The 21955-nt window shown below is 42.8% G+C and overlaps 1 protein-coding gene across 4 annotated transcripts in view; it reads right to left on the bottom strand.

Moving 5' to 3' along the window:
* Positions 1 to 341: 341 nt before the first annotated feature.
* LOC137376333 (filamin-A-interacting protein 1-like) overlaps positions 342 to 21955 on the bottom strand; it is a 412771-nt gene continuing 391157 nt past the window's right edge. For all 4 annotated transcript variants that reach the window (XM_068044658.1, XM_068044659.1, XM_068044657.1 and 1 more), the window contains one exon: positions 342 to 1379. Coding sequence is in view for 1 of the 4 variants with exons in the window: in XM_068044659.1 (XP_067900760.1) it covers positions 1339 to 1379 (41 nt within the window). In the remaining 3 variants the exon portion in view is untranslated. The remainder of the gene's footprint in view (positions 1380 to 21955) is intronic.

Below are 21955 nucleotides of genomic sequence, written 5' to 3' on the forward strand. Positions count from 1 at the left end.
CCTGTCGGAGGCGTGCATACCCCTGACTTTTTGGCTGGTGGGCAGGGCCTCCCATCCAACGTAAAATTCCAGTCAATGAGTTAGTAACTTAAATACATTAATTTAAATGGATCTGCACCAGCAAGGGACAAAAACCGTAGATTCTGTATTCCTCCAAAATGATCCATTTCCAGAATAGCTTCCCCCTCCCCCACTAGTTTTCATGTAGACAATCTTCTTGACAGGTGGAACCACAAAAAGAGGAAGGAGAATTTTAATAGAAATAAAGGCTGGACTAAATCAAACCTGCTGCAATCATGAAATAAAGAAAAAGACTACAGTACTGAATTAAATATACAGGCTTTAATTATGTAAAACTTGGAATTGCACTTGCAATCAGACACAGTGTACTTTAGATTTTTAAAACCAGAGTGTAAGAGGTGCAACATATTCAAAAACAATTCCTCAGGATATGGCAGCATCATGGCTTAGAGGACAACAAACACTTTTTAGCCATTATGACAGCTGACTTTAAAATTACATCTCAAAACACCTGTAGATTACTTTTCAGTATAACTCTGCTAGAGGAATAAAACCAGGCAGCACAGTGCTGACCAACTAATTTGACCTCCATTTCAAGTCCACAACCATCACTGCAACTAAGAAGTGCATTTTTTTTGAATAAGGGAAGATCTTACAATCAACAATCTTTGTTTTAAAATTTCAAATTCAAATGGAATTCCAGAATTGATGGACAGAAGGAAATTTCAGTATCCTTTTTTTTTTAGGTAGAGGCTGAAATATCATTTCAAAACCAAAATGATTACATTGAATGTCAAACCAGATACATAAAAGGTAAATTATAAATTGGTCTATATAGAAAATACTTTTCATGGCTTCTGAATGAGGCTAGATCAGATTAACAGATCTTCCATTTATTTATTCCTGCATACTTGTGTTTTAAAGAGGTATCAGCCTGTCCACTGCAGAGTGAGAAAAGTTGATCAATGTGTTATGATGACATTAACCCATGACACATTTGCTGTGTACAAACTAAGAACTTTAAAAAAAAATACACTTCCCCTTTAATAGAACACAATGCCTCTGTTCCTCCACTACCAGGGGCAAAATGATGGATTAGTTTGGTACACGTCAAGTAAAACCTCAATAAAATCTTAAATTTCTTCAAAAAATATACAGGTTATGATTACAGTGTCTCTCATAGTGGTCAGTAGCATACAAGACTAGAGTTGGGGCCTTGGAGGCTGCAGCCTAGGGCAGTGCTTCATTCAGCCAGCAGTAACGCAGTGCAATAAAATCACAGGCAGCAACGGGACGTTCCCATCAGTTAGAGGGCCATCATGCTGATGTCATCTGCACCTGATGAATGACTATGCTCTCTACAAAAAGACAGAGGAATAAGTGTGACTATAGCATCAAAGAGAGTGGCAATTCCAGAAAGACACAGCATCTCCTTTTTGTAGGGCTCCAAGTTGTAATATGAAGAAAAAGGTGAATGCCGGAAATTAGGGATAAACATTGGAAATCAGCTCATCAGCATTTGAAGCAGAAAAGCAAGTTAACTGGTTCACTGATGAGCAGTCATATCTAAATTGTGAATCTACCCTTTTCAGATGCTGATAAATCTACTGACATTTCTAACATATTATTTCAAGAAAACTGTACCTTTTTAAAAAAGACATTCTAATATGGCATTTACTTTTGATTACTTACATTTCCATTGAAAAAAGGATATGGTATTATCACTGAAACTTCAGTGATTCTGAACCATATAAAATTCCCTTCAGGATAGTTCAGAATTATTTTAATCCAAATAAAATGTTGAAAATGAGAGTCTAGTTCTCACAGAACTGAGACCTCAAGTATCAGTCCCTCCTTCAGCAACAATGCAAAGAAAGTTTGCCATGACACTAATCAGGCCAGATTTATGCATGCATCATCAAACACTAGCAGGAACACACTCCTGGTTGATAATTGTAAACAATAGCATTGCATGGAAACATAAACTAAATGTTAGATTTATTCTAAGTTGCAAACCATTAAGGAAACAAAAACTTGCAGATATATTATGAGCTCCCAAATGGCCCACTGAATAAAGGAGGCCTCTGGTATTGCAAATCAGGAGATCCCAGGTTTTGTTCTTCATCCAGAGGGAGGGGAAGATTTGGGGGTGGTGGGGGCGTTGCTGTGGATGGAGGACAGGAAGGGAAGAAAATTAGCCAGGATTTCTGCTCTTAATTGCTATACATAGATCCCTGCTTAAAAATGTGTGCAAGGATATTGGGTGAGAGCACTATCAGGCTTGGCTTTGATGCCCTCCACAACCCAATATTTTGGCAACACTCAGTCTAGGCTCAATGATGAAGAATTGCCATTTTTGAGAGGCTCAGGAGGATTGATGACATACCCCAAGCAAGAGTCAGTATTTTAGGAAAGAAAGACATACAACATTAATAATTCACATACATGGTCTGATTTTTTTTTGCAATATTGCAAATGTGCAATTACTAGGTGATTTCTCAAGTGAAACCTTGTCTTGAATAAAACATAATATGACTACAGTACTTCTCAACATGAATATGTATATTTGTAGCACCAGGTTTCCAGATGAGAAAATCATAAAATCTTACAGCACAGAAGGAGGCTATTCAGTCCATAGTGCCTGTACCAGAGCTATTGAATTAATCCCATTCCCTCTTTTTCTCCTTTGCCCTGCAAATTTTTCAAGTATATATCTAATTCCCTTTTGAAAGTTACTATTGAATCTGCTGCCACCAAGTTTTCAAACACTTCATTACAGATCCTAACAACTTGGGTTCATCTGCCAATTAATAACAGTGACTTTAGTATACTCTGCTGTCTGACTCTGAAACCGTGCAAAATTGTGGAGAGATGGAGTTCAATGATGACTTTGTCTTTTGGAGTGCTACAGTGCAGCTTTAATGATCTAGTGACAGGAAATATGTTTTTTATTGTTGTGCTGCATAACGTTTGGTACTTTAGTTTAAAAAGATGTCACATATGTAATTTTTAAACACAATCCACTTTGCATAATTAAGTTTTGAAAAAAAAGTATTTAAGAGCTAATTTGATGTAGGTTTAGCCATTTTCCCATTTATAAATAGAAACATCAATCCATCCTTTTCTATATGGAGCCTTTTTCATGGTAATATTTGTTAATAATAATAGAAATAAGACCAATTTGAAGGAAAGCAGTTATATTAAAAATGATTATCTTCTCAAATATTCAGTCTTCAGGACTCACCTCTGTTGCCCAATATCAAAAAACGAATCATTAAATCATAAACAAGCTTTCACCATATAAAATTGACTTCTTTCAGCTACAAAGTCCAGGTCCCAGAGGGATGAATGATTGACAGCTGGTGAGACACTTGAGTCAGCAGTTGTTAATGGAAACACTCAAAGTTGATGCAGTAACATTTTGTTGGTTAGACACAAACAGTGGATTGGCTAGAAAACAAAGTGTGCTTGATGTATATGGGGGGGGGGGGGGGGGGCGGGGGAGGGGGGTGTAGAAAGGGGGATTTTCATTCATCTTGGGAACCCCATGTAGAATTGCATTTGCTAGATAGGAATTTGCAATGTTGCGGGGAAGTCAAGAAAATCATAGGGTTTGTCGCACTGCCGCAAATCACTTGCCCTACCTGTTGTCACTGAGAATGCTTCATTTCCAAAATCCACCAGATGGCACATTTGCTACTCAAACTGACAAAAGTTAATAGTACCAAGTTCAGTTGCAAAACACAACTATAGCACTGGTCTCCTGGACAAGTTTTGGTTACCTAATGGAATCAGAGAGGATTTTTCCAGATTTTCTTCCCCCACCTCCAATTGGCCTGGTTTTTAAAAATGTGGCATTGTACTCTCCAGGGATATCACATAGCTCCAGATGGGCGGGGAGTGTTTGTATAAGGCTCTGTGACTGTATGGGACAGGCTAAATGGATTAGATACATCCAACATTTTCATATGTTTGTATAACCCTCACATATTCTATGATTCTGCACTGTCTTGAAGGTACTTACTCACGATGAACATAGGTGCTAAGATCCTTCTCCATGTGACAGCCAGGACAGTGAGTAAATGTCAGCAACAACTTTCATGTATATAATGCTTTTAATGCAGTAAAACTTTGAGGTGCTGTACAGGAGCTTTATTATGAAAGCAAAACAGAGCTCAATCTTGCCCTTACTTGACAACCATATACACACACACACATTCCAGTTTTCCCAAAAGATGGCCAATGGGAATGAGAGCCTTAAATGATTTTTCCTTCCAACCTCCAGAAGCAGTCCTGCCAATACCACAGATAACATCAGTTACCACATCATGAACCAAGGATCAAAGCAGCACCAATTAGCCTCATTATTACGCACTCTATGATTGGTGCAGCATGTAATTTGGTCATCTGCCACAACAGGTTCTTGTGACATTAAAAAAATCTGTACTGATCTTTTTGGTATAAATTTACTACTTTTGTACAACGTTTGCTGATCTGAAAGTTGAAATTCTATCCAGATTAATAACAAGCTGTCAAAAGGAAAATAAAAACAGAATCTCTCTTCAAAAAGATTCCAGACTGTTTCAATTCCATTGCCGCATCAAAAAACATCCATTGTACCTGCAATCTCCAGTTAGTCTTATACACCCAGAATCCAGGCAAACCATATTTGATTAAACTTTACCTTGGCCTGATGTGCTTGGGCTGATAAGGAGCAGCAAATAATAATTTGGCTTTGTTGGGGACAGAATATGACTAAATGTACCCTTCACTGAACTGGGTTTGTCAAGCTCTTACCTCTTTGTGCATCCCTCACTCCTCAGTAGCAGTTCCTCAGACAAGTTCCCACATCTATACTGATCACATGTATAGACGTTGTATCCTCTCCTGACACCTGGACTTCACTGCTCTTGGCCCTTAGTTTTGACTCTCACTGATCCTTACTCCACAGGATGTGGTTGCACATTAACACCCAGGTCATTATGTATCTCAGCTGTAGCCTGGATCAACCTCTGCTGGCACGATGGTCAACTCGCCACACATTGACTCTATTCATCACTGCATAACCTGTAACTGTGCACCCACAAATATTTTGCCCCTCAAAGAGCTCCTGGATTCACTCTTTCTCCACAACCATCTCTGAACCTGAATATTGGTTCGCTGATGTTCCAAGTTGACTCTATATTTCCTACAAGTCTACTTCATCCACTACAATACTTAAAACTTTAACTTTGGACTCATTTCCTCCTAGTCCTCAGCTTATGACCAGGATATGTTTCTTCTACTTTTTGCCATGCCTACGTAACCTGAACTCCCTCCATGACTATTTGTGGGAATGTTTCGACCAATTACTTTTTATTCCCCCTTGGTCCTTCTTTTCTCCAATCACTTCCTCTTCCTAACACTCAGTTATGACACATTTTATTTCTCCTCTCTCGAGTACTTTGTTCCACCCCCAATTTATTAGTACTCCTCCGCTTTCCTGCTGTGATCCCAGGCTTGAATCTCCCTTGAATAAGCTCATAGCTAACATCTGCATCTCTTTTGGCATTCTCCGAAGGGTCCATCAACGCACCAGTCATTGCAGCCCAAACTGCCCATCCTCCTCGTCATCCAGCAGGTCCACTGGGGGATAACCTCACCAATACAAAGAACAAAGAACAAAGATAATTACAGCACAGGAACAGGCCCTTCGGCCCTCCAAGCCTGCGCCGATCCAGATCCTCTCTCTAAACATGTCGCCTATTTTCTAAGGTTCTGTATCTCTTTTCTTCCTGCCCATTCATGTATCTGTCTAGATACATCTTAAAAGACTCCATCGTGCCCGCATCTACCACCTCCGCTGGCAATGCGTTCCAGGTGCCCACCACCCTCTGCGTAAAGAACTTTCCACGCATATCCCCCCTAAACTTTTCCCCTTTCACTTTGAACTCGTGTCCTCTAGTAATTGAAACCCCCACTCTGGGAAAAAGCCTCTTGCTATCCACCCTGTCTATACCTCTCATGATTTTGTACACCTCAATCAGGTCCCCCCTCAACCTCCGTCTTTCTAATGAAAATAATCCTAATCTACTCAACCTCTCTTCATAGCTAGCGCCCTCCATACCAGGCAACATCCTGGTGAACCTCCTCTGCACCCTCTCCAAAGCATCCACATCCTTTTGATAATGTGGCGACCAGAACTGTACGCAGTATTCCAAATGTGGCCGAACCAAAGTCCTATACAACTGTAACATGACCTGCCAACTCTTGTACTCAATGCCCCGTCCGATGAAGGAAAGCATGCCGTATGCCTTCTTGACCACTCTATTTACCTGCGTTGCCACCTTCAGGGAACAGTGGACCTGAACACCCAAATCTCTCTGGACATCAATTTTCCCCAGGACTTTTCCATTTACTGTATAGTTCACTCTTGAATTGGATCTTCCAAAATGCATCACCTCGCATTTGCCCTGATTGAACTCCATCTGCCATTTCTCTGCCCAACTCTCCAATCTATCTATATTCTGCTGTATTCTCTGACAGTCCCCTTCACTATCTGCTACTCCACCAATCTTAGTGTCGTCTGCAAACTTGCTAATCAGTCCACCTATACTTTCCTCCAAATCATTAATGTATATCACAAACAACAGTGGTCCCAGCACGGATCCCTGTGGAACACCACTGGTCACACGTCTCCATTTTGAGAAACTCCCTTCTACTGCTACTCTCTGTCTCCTGTTGCCCAGCCAGTTCTTTATCCATCTAGCTAGTACACCCTGGACCCCAAGCGCCTTCACTTTCTCCATCAGCCTGCCATGGGGAACCTTATCAAACGCCTTACTGAAGTCCATGTATATGACATCGACAGCCCTTCCCTCATCAATCAACTTTGTCACTTCCTCAAAGAATTCTATTAAGTTGGTAAGACATGACCTTCCCTGCACAAAACCATGTTGCCTATCACTGATGAGCCCATTTTCTTCCAAATGGGAATAGATCCTATCCCTCAGTATCTTCTCCAGCAGCTTCCCTACCACTGACGTCAGGCTCACCGGTCTATAATTACCTGGATTATCCCTGCTACCCTTCTTAAACAAGGGGACAACATTAGCAATTCTCCAGTCCTCCGGGACCTCACCCGTGTTTAAGGATGCTGCAAAGATATCTGTTAAGGCCCCAGCTATTTCCTCTCTCGCTTCCCTCAGTAACCTGGGATAGATCCCATCCGGACCTGGGGACTTGTCCACCTTTATGCCCTTTAGAATACCCAACACTTCCTCCCTCCTTATGCCGACTTGACCTAGAGTAATCAAACATCTGTTCCTAACCTCAACATCCGTCATGTCCCTCTCCTCGGTGAATACCGATGCAAAGTACTCGTTTAGAATCTCACCCATTTTCTCTGAGTCCAAGCATAACATTCCTCCTTTGTCCTTTAGTGGGCCAATCCTTTCTCTAGTTACCCTCTTTCTCCTTATATATGAATAAAAGGCTTTGGGATTTTCCTTAACCCTGTTTGCTAAAGATATTTCATGACCCCTTTTAGCCCTCTTAACCAATGTCCTCCCTTTCCTGCTCACTTCACCCGCCACTGTTCCCTTGGACTCTTCCAGCACATCATAAATCATCGTCCCTTTCCACATATCCCTCCAGAATGTCAGTTCTTTCAGACATTAGGTCCTTGCCATCCCCAACCTTATTGTGGATGACTGCATCAATATCATGTCTTTCCTGGAAACTTTGCTCACAACTGACAACACATTGCCCTGGACTGAAGCCTCCCCCTTCCTTTTGCTACACTTTTCACCATTTAGCCATACAAAACACCCCAGTGGCGATGTGGCTTGCATCACCAAATTACATCGTGACCTCTTCTTTACTCCTCTTGCATTTTCTGCTTCGAATACTATAACTTCTCCACCCCTCTTGCCTCTTTTAAAATCCTTGCTCTCAACTGCACCCCTTCCCCCAAACCCCACCCAGAGTTTATCACCAAGATATTCTTCTTGCTTTCCTCTCTCAACTTCTGCACTGCAATGACTCATCATCCTCACTGATTTCAATCTCCATCTCAACTCACTTTGTCCTCTCCTCCGATTTCAATGCCCTCCTGTTCTCCCTTAATCTCTTCCTCCACGAAAACAGCAACCCTCTCGACTATGCCTCACCAGTCCCCATGGTGTCGCTCTCTAATTTCTCTTTTATCCCACTTCCTACGATGCTGTTCCAGCCTCATTTCCTTCTGCCCTGGGGAAAAAAAAAATCCCTTACAACTACACATTTGATCTGTCAACTATCTAGCCTTTGGATATTCATTTGCCATTATACTTCTGCAGCTGTTGATCAGCTCAACCTCTCCCGCTCCAACACTTTTGAGGCCCTTGTTACCAGTAAACCTTTGTCTTCCATCCTTGGTCATTCCCCCTGGTATGGCTTCCAATCTTCACTCCAAGTCTAAGGGCACAGACTGGAGTATATTTGGCACATGAAACTTGCAATTATATAGCTTTTTAATGCAGAAAAATGTGTGTCACAAGAGGTGTAATTAGACAAAAATGAATACTGAGACTTGGTCAAAAAGTTAGGTTAAGAAGAACCTTAATGGGTGGTGCAGAGGGAGAGGGATTTAGGGAGGGAATTCTAAAGCATGGGATCAGGATGGCTGAAGGCATGGCTGCTAATAGTGGGATGAGGACATCCACAAGAGGTCAGAGGAACAAAACGTTCTGGGAGATTTGTAGGACTAGAGGATATCAGAGTGATAGGGATGGCCGAGGCCACGAAGGGATTCAAAAACAAGAATGAGCATTTTAAATTGGAAATGTTGAGGGACTGGTTGCCAATGTACGTTAGCTATGACGGGGGTGATAGGATACAGCAGCAAAGTTGAAGATTAGAGGGTGGAAAATATACTTTGAAAACAAAATGTTGTAAAGTACCTGTTCAACCTAACTGCAGTTCTTGAGATTTTCCATCCTCCATTGTTGAGAAGTTTTGACACATTGCAGCAGGCATCAGTCCTGCACCTCCAACATTTTGCCCAGGTTGATGCCTATTGCCTTTACTGAAGGCATAGAAGGTCACTGCATATTATATCACATATCAATGTGAATTTTATCAGGTCTTCTGCTCACCCGCACCCTGCGTCCGTATGTCACAAGGTCCATCCTTGTAGCCTCTAAGATTGCAAATATTGCCATTTGCTGCAAAAGCCAATGTGCACAAGGAACTTGGTTGAGATTAACCAAGCTGAAAGAAAAACTGAGTTTAAAATCAGTTTATTAGCGTAAAAAGAGAGTCATGGCTACTGTAACAAAGATTCTCTGCAGGAAAGCTTCTGAAATTTTTTTTTTTAAAAACAATCCCAGATTTGAAACATTGAAAAATGAATCAGTGAGGAAATAGTCCAAAGTTGCAGCATTTGTTTATTCAGAATGGGAACACTTTTTTTGCTTCTTACAATGTAGATACATGGGGCTGAATTTTATGAGCATGCCGCAAATCGCGGTGGCGCACTTTGAAGTTGGCAGTCCACCCGCGTGGATCCACCATTGCTGACCCCCTGCGATATTTTGCGCAGGGGCTCATTTAAATGGAGGGTGCAGGATGGCCACCCCCGATGACATAGAGGGGGCAGCCGCTCCATCCCCGGCAAGGGCATCCAGCACCAATGTACAGGCGCCAGCGCCTTTTTTAAAGGGTTTCAAGCCCTTAGAAAAAATCTGAATTATTGTACATGGCCTTTAAAAAATTAAGTAAAATCTGGAGGCCCTTTCCCACCCCTCCCCACCCCCAGTGTTTGATTTTGGGCCACTGAACCAAAATATACTTTATTCCCAGCCCGAACTTCCCGCCCAACCTCGTTACCTTTGCCCTTCAACCCCTTCCCACCATCCCCTCAGCCAATACAACGTGTTTTCCCCGCTCCGCCCACCCTGAAAAATTTCAGTCCTCGTCCCTCCCCACCAGTGTCTCGCCTCAGTTCCCCAAACGGGGATCCGAAGGCGCAGGACCTCCGGCCACTGGCTGGAATATCGGCATGGGATGGCCACCCGGTCCAGGTAAGTTCATTAACATGCATTTGAATTAATTTTACTACATAAATGAAGGCTCCGCCACCATGCCACGATGGAGGGGGGCGGGCCACACCGAGGCCTTGGCGCTGCCGGTAAAATGCGACAGGGTCTTTTTGGCGCCAGAAGTCAAGGCAGGCCTCTCCCGGAAGAATTTTCCAGACCCCCGACATCGGAGGACTAGTAAAATTCAGCCCATGGGAACAAAGTGATTACCTAATGAGCATCTGTAGAAACCAAATAGCTCTTGAAATGCGATACTTCCTCTTTAAGGTGGTGTAAGTCCTGCTATCAGGAGCTGAAATATATAAGCAATGATCTCATGGAAACTGCTGCCAGGATCCATACTGGAAGTCAGCAATTTACTTGGTTACTTACCTCGTGTTAACAGAGGCCAAATAGCCTACCTCAACTTACTTTTGTTCTTTAATTACCAACATGTTTGAAAGGCTCCACAAGAGCTGGAGCACAGTCTCTCTGTGAAGCAGAAGAAAGTACTAGAGCCAGTAAATCAAGTAATGCTGCATAGACTATAAATGTCTCACAGTTCAACTGTATTAGTCTCTGAAGGGAACTAAGTCCACTGTGTTTCGAGTACTGCATATTAAAAAAAAAATCGAGGACCTATCTTCATTAATCATTAGCTTAGGCCTTTCAAGTGGTCTTAAATGAAGAATATCAAGTTCTATTCCCCTGAATACACCTCCTCCCCAAAAGCTTGTTGGAAACATAAAAAGCCTTGTAAATTCAAGCAGCACAGGCATTCCAACAGCTGGAAGCCTCAATCAAATCCTTTGTTATGGAACAGCAAACACCTCACTCCTTACAAGTCCTTTGAAGCAGTTACTTAGAGTTATTATTTTTTTGGTAATATTTTCATTAAAACTTGATGGCATATTTCTTACTGCTTAAACCAGTATCGTGTTTTTCCAAACTGTTCTGTATTATTTATTTCGATATAAACATCTTACATGCTGACAGCACCATTAATGTAAAGTGCCAAGGAATGGTTGCAGGTCAGACCCTAGCAGAAGTAGGAGAACAATTAATGAGGTGGCTGAAGATGTAAGTTTTAAGGAGGCATTTGATGAGGTTTTGGGCGGGGAACACTCTGGTTTAGGCATGGATTCTAGAGTGGGAGCTGCTGGCTTTGTCACCAATTGTAGGACAATAGACCAATTTTGGAAGAGTACAGGAGGATCAAGCAAGGATGCAGGACTGGAGGAGGTATCAGTGTTAAGCTTACATTAAGGACATGGGCTGGTTTGTAGATGAGGACTTGAGCTGAGGGATAAAGGACCCAGCGCAGATAGGCGAGATGGATTTTGTGTAAGATACTAAACTGCTGATCACACTTCCTGGTGTTGTTAATGGTTTTCTTTCCTCAGGTGCTGCATGCTCACCTTCAAATCTGCCATCTTCACACTTCTCCTCAAAAATAATTAACCCTTGACACCTCTGTCCTTACACATTACTGCCCCATCTCCACCCTCCATTTCCTCTCCAGTGTCCTTGAATGTGCTGTCACTGCCCCCCACCCCCAATTTCTCAGAATTCCATTTTTGAATCCCTCCAATCAGGTTTCTGCCCCTGCCACAGTATCAAATTTCTCTCAAAGTCACAATGACCATCCTATATGACTGTGACAAAAGTAAACTATCCCTCCTCATCCTTCCCAACGTGGCTGCGGCCATTGACATGGTTGACCACACCATCCTCTAACATCTCTCCATCGTCATCCAGCTGAGTGAGACTGCTCTCACCTGGTTCCATTCTTACCCATCTAGTCGTAGACAGAGGATCACCTGCAATGGCTTCTCTTCCCACTTCCACATATTTACCTCGAGCATCCCCAAAGGATCTATCCTTGACCCCTCCCTACCTATTTCTCATCTTCATGCTGCCCCTTTGCAACATCATCTGAAAACGCTTGTCAGTTTCACATGTACACTGAGAACACCCAGCTCTAGTTCACCAGCCATTGTCTTCAAGTCCCCGCCACAAACTCCATTCCCTTGCCATGGATTTCATTCCTCTCCCTAATGACTGTCTGAGGCTGAACCAGACTATTTGCAACCTTGGTGTCATATTTAACCTCAAGATAAACTTCCAACCACATATCTGTGCCATCACTAAGACTCCTTAACACTGCCCGACTCCACCCCTACCTCAGCTTATTTGCTGCTGAAACCCTGATCAATGCCTCGAGTCCTGACTATTCCCACACACTCAGAGGCGACCTCTGATGTTCTACCCTCCAAGATTGAGGTCATCTAAAACTCACCAAATCCCACTCATCTATCACCCCTGTGCTCACCGACCCATATTAGCTCCTAGTTAAATAACACCTCAACCTTAAAATCCTCATTCTTATTTTCAAAATCACTCCATGGCCTCACCCGCCCCTATCTCGAATCTCCTCCAGTCCCACTACCCTCCGAGATATCTGCGCTCCTCTAATTCTGGCCTCTTGAGCATTCCCAATTTTAATCACTCCACCATTGGCAGCTATGCCTTCAACTGCTAAGTCCCTAAGCTCTGGAATTCCCCCCTTAAACCTCTCCATCCCTCTTTCCACCTTTAAGAGACTCCTTAAAACCTAGCTCCTTGATCCAGCTCTGTCCCAACATTTCCTTACGTGGCTTGGTGTCAAATTTTATCGATCATGCTTGTGTGAAGTGTCTCGAGCTTTTTAAGTACATTAAAGGCACTACATAAATACAAGTTGTTGTTGATAGGTTGCAGAGTTCCTGCTGCATTCATGTTTACGTAGGGTGGATTTCAGGAGCAGGAAAGAAAATTCAAGGCTATATGGCACATAGGCATAGGGTTTCTGCAGCAGTGAGTATGATGGAAGGATGCAGACAAGTAACATTTCAGTCAGAAGATGATAGATTAGACTGGGTATTGTGGTGGGAATCCGAGAAGGGAGAATGGAACCAGGAGAAATAAGGCGTAGTAATTGTGACTAGAGTTGAACAGGATCAAATTAAAAACAGGCTTATCACAAAGTTTCAGAATAATGTAAATGGTAACTGAGATATTATGCTATATTTTCACCCCTGGGACCTGTATTAAAATGCAGCCCAGACTGATGGGATTTCACCCCAAGTGAAATCTGTTTGGGCAGTCTTCGTCCAGCTCCTCAATTTGCACTGCAGTGGAGTTCTTCGGAGAGTACAAGGTACCCATTGAAGCAGCTAGATGGTGCTTTATTTGCATATGGCAGAACTATACCAACATGATAAAAGGTACAGTAGTTGTGGCTTCGAATATTTGGACCCTGCTTGACCAGCAGATGCTAATCATCCACTGATCAAATAGCAAAGCGAGGACATCGGCACATAATTAGGACAAAGATCTGCAGATGAGGGCCAGCACTGCAGGATCAGAGGTGGAAAACATTTTTGGCTGCACGGAAAAGAGTCCATGTGTGGCAAGCTGCAATAAAGTGTACTGCTTGTAATAAAACAGCAGCATCATCAGCAAGCTATAGAATCATCCCAAAAGGATCAAGGGTTAACAGATGAAAATGTGTGTTTAGTAGCACATACTTTTCAACCATTGTTAGTGCTTATGCATGGACTAGGACAAAACGAGCCATTGTTTCAACAAAGCCACTTTTCTTTCCTCCTCTCCTGAAGACGTTAATGTTGTATCTCAGGCAGAAAGAATCACACTTGAAGTCACAGATTTAACTGTGACAAAGACTTAACAAGCTTTTAATGGAGGTTCTCTCTTACTGCAGCTACATGTGCTATCTGACCTTACAAGAAGCCCCCAGGTCAGGTGACCCATAGCGCAGAGTGTTCCTTTCAGTTTCTCTTCCAAGTACTGTCTGGTCGCTAATATTCAAGCACCGCCCCTCCCCCCACCCCACACACGCACATCATGACATCCCTCCCTTATCAGACCGAAACATGGCCATGATTTTCCTGCTTGGTGTATGAAGTTTAGGGTCCATCCCTTACCAAACATACTGTAATAAATTTTACAAACAAACTTAAAATTATTTTCCTAACTCAGAGTAAATTAAATTTTTCAATTACATTTGCTTTCAAGGACAGCATTCGACGTACAACCTTTTTGTTTTGAACATAATCACAACACAAAACCTTCAAAATCTCTTTGGTGGTCTCCCCTCACACCGTGATCTGCCTGTTGTCTCAGGAGCTCTGGTCAACGCATCAGGATTAGGAATGGTCATCGGCCCCTCTGGAACTAATGTTTTTCCCTCTGGGTAGCAAGCTGTCTGCCTATCAGCATCGCTGACTTGGATTTCTGGATTGCTGGATGTTATCTTTGTTTCTGGTTCATCTGCTGCTGTGTCCTTGTCACCATGATACTTTTTGATCCATGAAGAATTTCTGTCGTACAATACTCCTTCTGGTGACTGCACAGTGACACTGTTCTTGGCAACAACAGTGTACCGCTTGGGATAATAAGGTGTATCCATCTTACTCAGACTCACCTGTCTCAACAATACTTCACCAATTGGCATCACATCAGACTGTCTAGCTCCCCATTCTGTGGTCTGCATAAAACTTTTCAGCACCCTTTATTTCAGCATCATGATCTTGAACCTCCTGATCAACTCTAATGTCCCTCAGCTCTGGTATTTTGGTGCATATTTTATATCCGAACAACTACTCAGCTGGGCTCTTTCCTGTTTAAGTGTGGGTAGTTGCTCTACGCATGGCCACACATGACAACAACCCCTCCTTCCAGTCTTTACCTTCAGCCTGAGCAATCCTCATCTGTTTCTCTGAAGAATTGATTGTGTCATTCCACTTCCATTTGCCTGTGGCCATTTAGGGGTTAATCTGCGATAGTGAATGCCTGTGACTTGCATGTAACCTGCAAAGGTCTGTGAAGAATTGTGGCTCATTGTCTGAATACGACGTGACTGGTAGACTGTGCCTTGCTAATATTTCAGTCAATGCAAACGCTGTTTTCTCTGCCATTGTAGACTTCATTACCACATACTCATAATAATGGCTGTAATAATTAATCACCATTAGTACAGACTCTCCTGATGGAAGTGGGCCTCAGAAGTCAACTGCTATGTCCTTCCACAGTCCCGCTGGTAACAATGTGCTGCATACTGGCTCTAGTGGATTGGGTCTGCTGAAGATGACATCCATGACAAACTGCTCCACATCTGTTAGAGATCTGCTCGCATAAGCAATGATTCTCGGGCCCTTGGCACAGAATATAAAGACAGATAGCAAAAGTTTCTATAAATATATAAAACGAAAAAGAGTGGCTAAAGTAAACGTTGGTCCTTTAGAGGATGAGATGGGGAATTTAGTTATGGGATATGATGAAATGGCCGAGGCATTGAACAGGTATTTTGTATCGGTCTTCACAGTGGAGGACATTAATAACATGCCAGTAATTGACAAAGAGACGAACGTAGGTGAGGACCTGGAAACAATCATTATTACGGAAGAGGTAGTGTTGGGCAAGCTAATGGATCTAAGCATTGATAAGTCTCCTGGTCCTGATGGAATGCATCCCAGGGTACTAAAAGAGATGGCAGAAGAAATAGCAGGTGCACTGGCGGTAATTTTCCAAAATTCACTGGACTCTGGGGTAGTCCCAGCAGATTGGAAAACAGCAGATGTGACGCCACTGTTTAAAAAGGGAGGTAGACAAAAGATGGGGAATTATAGACTGATTAGCTTAACCTCTGTAGTGGGGAAGATGCTTGAGTCTATTATCAAGGAAGAAATAGCAGGGCATCTCGATAGAAATTGTCCCGTTGGGCAGACGCAGCACGGGTTCATGAAGGGCAGGTCATGCTTGACAAATCTTTTGGAATTCTATGATGACATTACGAGCAAGGTGGACAATGGGGACCCAGTGGATGTGGTGTACCTAGATTTCCAAAAGGCCTTCGACAAGGTGCCGCACAAGAGGCTGCTGCATAAGATAAGGATGCATGACGTTAGGGGTAAAGTATTAGCATGGATAGAGGATTGGTTGACTAACAGGAAGCAGAGAGTGGGGATAAATGAGTGCTATTCTGGTTGGCAATCAGTCACTAGTGGTGTGCCTCAGGGATCGGTGTTGGGACCGCAATTATTTACAATTTATTTAGATGATTTGGAGTTGGGGACCACGTGTAGGGTGTCAAAGTTTGCAGATGACACTAAGATGACTGGCAGAGCAAAGTGTGCAGATGACTGTGAAACTTTGCAGAGGAACATAGATACATTGAGTGAGTGGGCAAAGGTCTGGCAGATGGAATACAATGTTAATAAATGTGAAGTCATTCATTTCGGTAGGAGTAACAGTAAAAAGGATTATTACTTGAATGGTAAAAAGTTGTAGCATGCTGCTATGCAGAGGGACCTGCGTGTCCTTGTGCATGAATCGCAGAAGGTTGGTCTGCAGGTACAGCAAGTAATTAGGAAGGCAAATGGAATTTTGTCCTTCATTGCTAAAGGGATTGAGTTTAAAAGCAGAGAGGTTATGTTGCAGCTGTATAAGGTACTGGTGAGGCTGCACCTGGAGTACTGTGTGCAGTTTTGGTCTCCTTACTTGAGAAAGGATATACTGGCACTGGAGAGGGTGCAGAGGAGGTTCATTAGGTTGATTCCGGAGTTGAGGGGGTTGGCTTATGAGGAGAGACTGAGTAGATTGGGATTATATTCATTGGAATTCAGAAGAATGAGGGGGGGGATCTTATAGAAACATATAAAATTATGAAGGGAATAGATAAGATACAAGTAGAGAGGATGTTTCCACTGGCAGGTGAAGCTAGGACAAGAGGGCATAGCCTCAAGATTAGAGGGAGCAGATTTAGGACTGAATTAAGAAGGAACTTCTTCACCCAGAGGGTTGTTAATCTATGGAATTCCTTGCCCAGTGAAGTAGTTGACGCTTCTTCAGTAAACGTTTTTAAAGCTAAGGTAGATATCTTTTTGAACAATAAAGGAATTAAGGGATACGGTGAGAGCGCGGGTAAGTGGATCTGAGTCCACGAAAAGATCAGCCATGATCTTATTGAATGGCGGAGCAGGCTCGAGGGGCCGGATGGCCTACTCCTGCTCCTAGTTCTTATTTGCACCAGCACTACTCATAATCCTACTGGACTCTCATCTGCTGTGACTTTCATTGATGCATTTGGATCAGAGTATCCCAGGGTTCGAGCACTTGTCAAGCTGTCTTTTAAAGCTTTGAATGCAGCTTTCTGTTCTTCATCAAATCTGAACCCTTCATTCCTTCTGGTTAACTTCCTCAATGGATCAGACAGGGTAGCAAAGTTTGAGATATACCTCACATAATAGTTCACAAGTCCCAGAAAATTTCTCACTTCGCTGACATTTTGTGGTTCACGTACCTCTGCTATTGCTTCTATCTTGTCTTTGGCAGGATTGATTCCACTGCTCATGAGTTTATGTCCCATGAACATTAGTTCTGTCATGCCCAGCATGCACTTGTCTGCATTTACCAGAAGTCCTGCTGACTGCAATCTAGCCAATACTAATCTCAGATTCTCGTCATGTTCCTCTCTATTGGCTCCATGAGTAATGATGTCATCTAAGATATTAGCTGTTCCTGGGATTCCTTGCATCATCTTATGGATTTCATGTTGGTAAATCTCTGGTGCTGCATTGATGCCAAATAGCAATCTCTTGTATCAGTAAAGTCCATAATAAGTGATAAAAGTGGTTACCTTCCTTGAATCAGGATGAAGCTCCAGCTGGTGGTATCCCCATTATATGTCTAATTTGGAGAATACCTTGCTTGTTGACATCTCTTGAAAGACTTCGTCCACAGTGGGAATTGGGTGATGTTCTCTCACTACCACTTCCTTCACCTGTCGCAACAGAGTTTGATGTCACCATTTGGTTTAGGCACAATCACAACAGGGCACACCCACAGTGTTGCTCCTTCAAGTGGCTTTATGATGTCTTGTTCAATTAGTTCCTTGATCTTTGCCTCCACTTCCCCTCTCAAACCAAAAGGTGCTCTACATACAAGCAGAGCTACAGGCTTCACATTCTCAATGATTAACCTCACATGGCCATTGAGCAACTTCCTAATTCCTTGAAACATTGGTCCAAATTCCTCTCGAAGCTCTGCATAGGATTTTACAGAATTCACTTTCAATCCAATGTGCAGCACCCCCAAGGTTTGGGCAGTTTCTGTGCTCAAAAGAGGCTCACCATCCTCCTCAATCACTATGAATTCTGCCTCTACATTCTGATCCCCAGCTCTCACACTTGCAGTTTGAAGTGAGGTTTTAGATGTGCAAGGATAAAGCTTTTTGACGCATGTTTGAGATGTGCTTTTGATTCTCTTTGTCTTCAGTTCCTCCCACAGCGCTCTGTTGAAAACATTACTGTCACTGCCTATATCTACAAGAATGCTCACGTCAACACCCCCAACAATCAATGGAACTTTCTCATGCTTGCTGCCATTGACAGAAAACATGTATCCATGACTGCTGTTCATGTCCTTACTCTCTGCATTTTCAACTTGTCTCACGGTTGTACTACTTCCATCTCTCTTTCCTTTACATGGTTTTCCAGGCTTCCCCCTCTGTTCAACTTTGCTTCAGCACTTACTGGCAAAATGGTCTTTGAACCCACATTTTCTGCATATCCTTCCCTTGGCAGGGCAGCAGGCATCTCTTCCATAGTGCCCCAAGTTGCCACATCTGAAACACTTTCTCTCAGACTTTTGCTGTTCACATTTACACATACCTGGATTGTGTTGTGTCACTCAGTTAACCTCAGATTTTGTCATGCCGATGGCGGAGGCGGGACCAAGTTTCATGCTGTGAACTTGTCCATCCACTACTTCCAATGCAGCCGCTATTTTCAAAGTGTCATCCAAGTCACCTCCTCTTTCCAGCAGTCGGAATCTCAATTTATCCGACTTGCAGCGTTGGACCATCTGATCCGTCACAACATAATTGCACCCATCCGACATCTGCCTCAAATACATCACAAATTGGGCTACTGTTTTCCCCTCTTTGTCACATCTGACAGGAAACATGCCTTTGGAACATGGCATTTGGTGTCACCATATAATGGTCCTTCAAAGTTTTCACTGGATGTTCATAATCCGCCTTCTCTCCTGTGTCAGGCAATGTCTTGAAAGAGTCCCTCACCAAAGCACCCACATTGAACAGCAATAAGGCCTGTCGCTGTGCTTTCTGCACCTCCATAGCCCCGTCCACAAACAAACTGTGACTGTCAGCATTCACTTCAAACTCCACCAGCCACGCTTTTTCATGCTGACGGTACTAGCATCACCTGTCAGATCAAACGGCTCACTTTCCTTGACTGCAGACATATCAGCTCCAGCAAATGCCATGACACAATCCTAAATATTTCTGTATTTAGCTCTGTATTTTTATTATATCCTTGTTGCCAATGTCACATCTCAGGCTGAAAGAATCACACTCGAAGTCACAGATTTAATTTTAACAAAGATTTAACAAGCTTTTAATGGAGGCTCTCTCTTACTGCTGCTACATGTGCTATCTAACTTTACAACAATCCCCCAGGAGAGGTGACCCATAGTACAGAGAGTTGCTTTCAGTTTCTGCTCCAAGTACTGTATAGCATCTAATACTCAAGCACAGCAACCCCGCCACCCAACCCGCCCCCCGCCCCCACCACACACATACAACACACACAAAATCAGCCATCAAGACATCCCTCCCTTATTAGACCAAAACATGCCCACTTGGTGAATGTAGCTTAGACTCCATCTACTGGATGAGCACTTGAAGGAAATAAACTTGCAAGTCTAAGGGGATGGAGCAGGGGAATGAGACTGACTGGATTGCTCTGTGGAGAGCTGGCATGGACGTGATGAGCCAGATGGCCTCCTTCTGTGCTGTAGATGACTCTATGACTCCTTACCAAACATACTGTGATAAATAAATGTTGCAAACAAACTTAAATCATTGTTTTCCTAACTCACTGAGTAAATGAATTTTTTCAATTACATTTGCTTTCAAAGGCAGCATTTGGTGTACACCATTTTTGTTTTGAACATAATCAGAACACGAAATCTACATTTCGCTTTGGTGGTGTCCTCTAGCGCCATGGTCTGCCTGTTGTCTCAAGAATTCTGGTCACCGTGTCAGGACTAGGCAGTGTCATCGGCCCCTCAGCCACCCGTTTCCCTGCCATACACACACACAAAAAAGTAGTCATCATGACAATTAATACTCTGCTACACCAGTCAGTCAATTTCCAGAACCTCACACATGGGGCCTTACTTCATATGGGAGTCTGGACAGTGAGCATCAGCTGTGGAGAGTTTCATGACTGAATCCAGTCCTGTCCTCACCCCAATGTCCACACACTTGAACACTTTGAGCAAGTCCATGATCTCTCTTCCTCTACCTAGTGTTAATTCCACACCTCTCAAAATCATTTACTTACCACAGAATGGAATTCGGATTTTACTGTATAGAACAGTAAAATTGGCATAAGATAGCAAATTAAAAAAGCTGATTGAATTCAAGGAGGCAGCTTGAGAGTTACAGATTCCAATGACATATAGATCAATGACAATGTTCAACATGGATATGTGTAACTTTTTACATATAGCAAAAGAGGCAGGTAACACAACTAATGAGGTTGTAGAAATAGTTAAGGAAGTTGGAAGAGATTTAGTGTTTTTTTTTTAAAAAGTAAACTTGATGCTTGATATGTCCAATCACTGCAGAAATCAAGAAATCAAATAGAATGCTGAATTATATAATGAAAACCAGTAGAGTACAAATCAGGGGAAATCATGCTCAAACTGTATAGCACACTGCTTAAAGCAAACAATGAATACAGTGCTCAGTTCTGATCACGAAGTCACATAGGAAATTCAAGCATCAAGGTAGTTCAGAGAAGAACCAGGAGATTGATCTCTAGTATCAGAAGAACAAAGAACAAAGAACAGTACAGCACAGGAACAGGCCATTCGGCCCTCCAAGCCTGCGCCGATCTTGATGCCTGCCTAAACTAACACCTTCTGCACTTCCGGGGCCCATATCCCTCTATTCCCTTCCTATTCATGTATTTGTCAAGATGTCTCTTAAACGTCGCTATCGTATCTGCTTCCACCACCTCCCCTAGCAGCAAGTTCCAGGCACTCACCACCCTCTGTGTAAAAAAGCTTGCCTCGCACATCCCCTCTAAACTTTGCCCCTCGCACCTTAAACCTATGCCCCCTAGTAACTGACTCTTCCACCCTGGAAAAAAGCGTCTGACTATCCACTCTGTCCATGCCGCTTATAACTTTGTAAACCTCTATCATGTCGCCCCTCCACCTCCGACTGAGGAATAAGGAAACACTGAAGTTACCTGGTGTTTTCAGCCTTGAAAGGAGTTAACTTGAGAGGTGATGACAACATTTATAGCACCTTTAGCGTGATAAAACATCCCAAAGCAATTCACAGGAGCATTATAAGACAAACTATGACACCAAGTTACATAAGGAAATATTATACCAGATGACTAAAAACTTGGTCAAAGAGGTAGGTTTTAAGATGTGTCTTAAAGCAGGAAAGAAAGGTTTAGGGAGGGAATTCCAGAGCTTAGGGCTTAGGCAGGTGAAGCCATGGCCACCAATGGCTGTACAATTAAAATCTGGGATACTCAAGAGGCCAGAATTAGATGAGTGTAGATATCTGAGAGTTGTGGGACTGGAGGAGATCAAAGAGGAAGGGGTGAAGCCATTGTGGGATTTAAAAACAAGGATGAGAATTTTAAGATTTTAACATTGCTTGACCGGGAGTCAATGTAGGTTGGCAAGCACAGTGGTGATAGGTGAACAGTACTTTGTGTGAATTACGACATAAGAAGCACAGTTTTGAATGACCTCAAGTTCATGGAGGGTAGCATGTGAGAGAC

The sequence above is a fragment of the Heterodontus francisci genome, chromosome 13, assembly GCF_036365525.1.
Source record: "Heterodontus francisci isolate sHetFra1 chromosome 13, sHetFra1.hap1, whole genome shotgun sequence".
NCBI lineage: Eukaryota > Metazoa > Chordata > Chondrichthyes > Heterodontiformes > Heterodontidae > Heterodontus > Heterodontus francisci.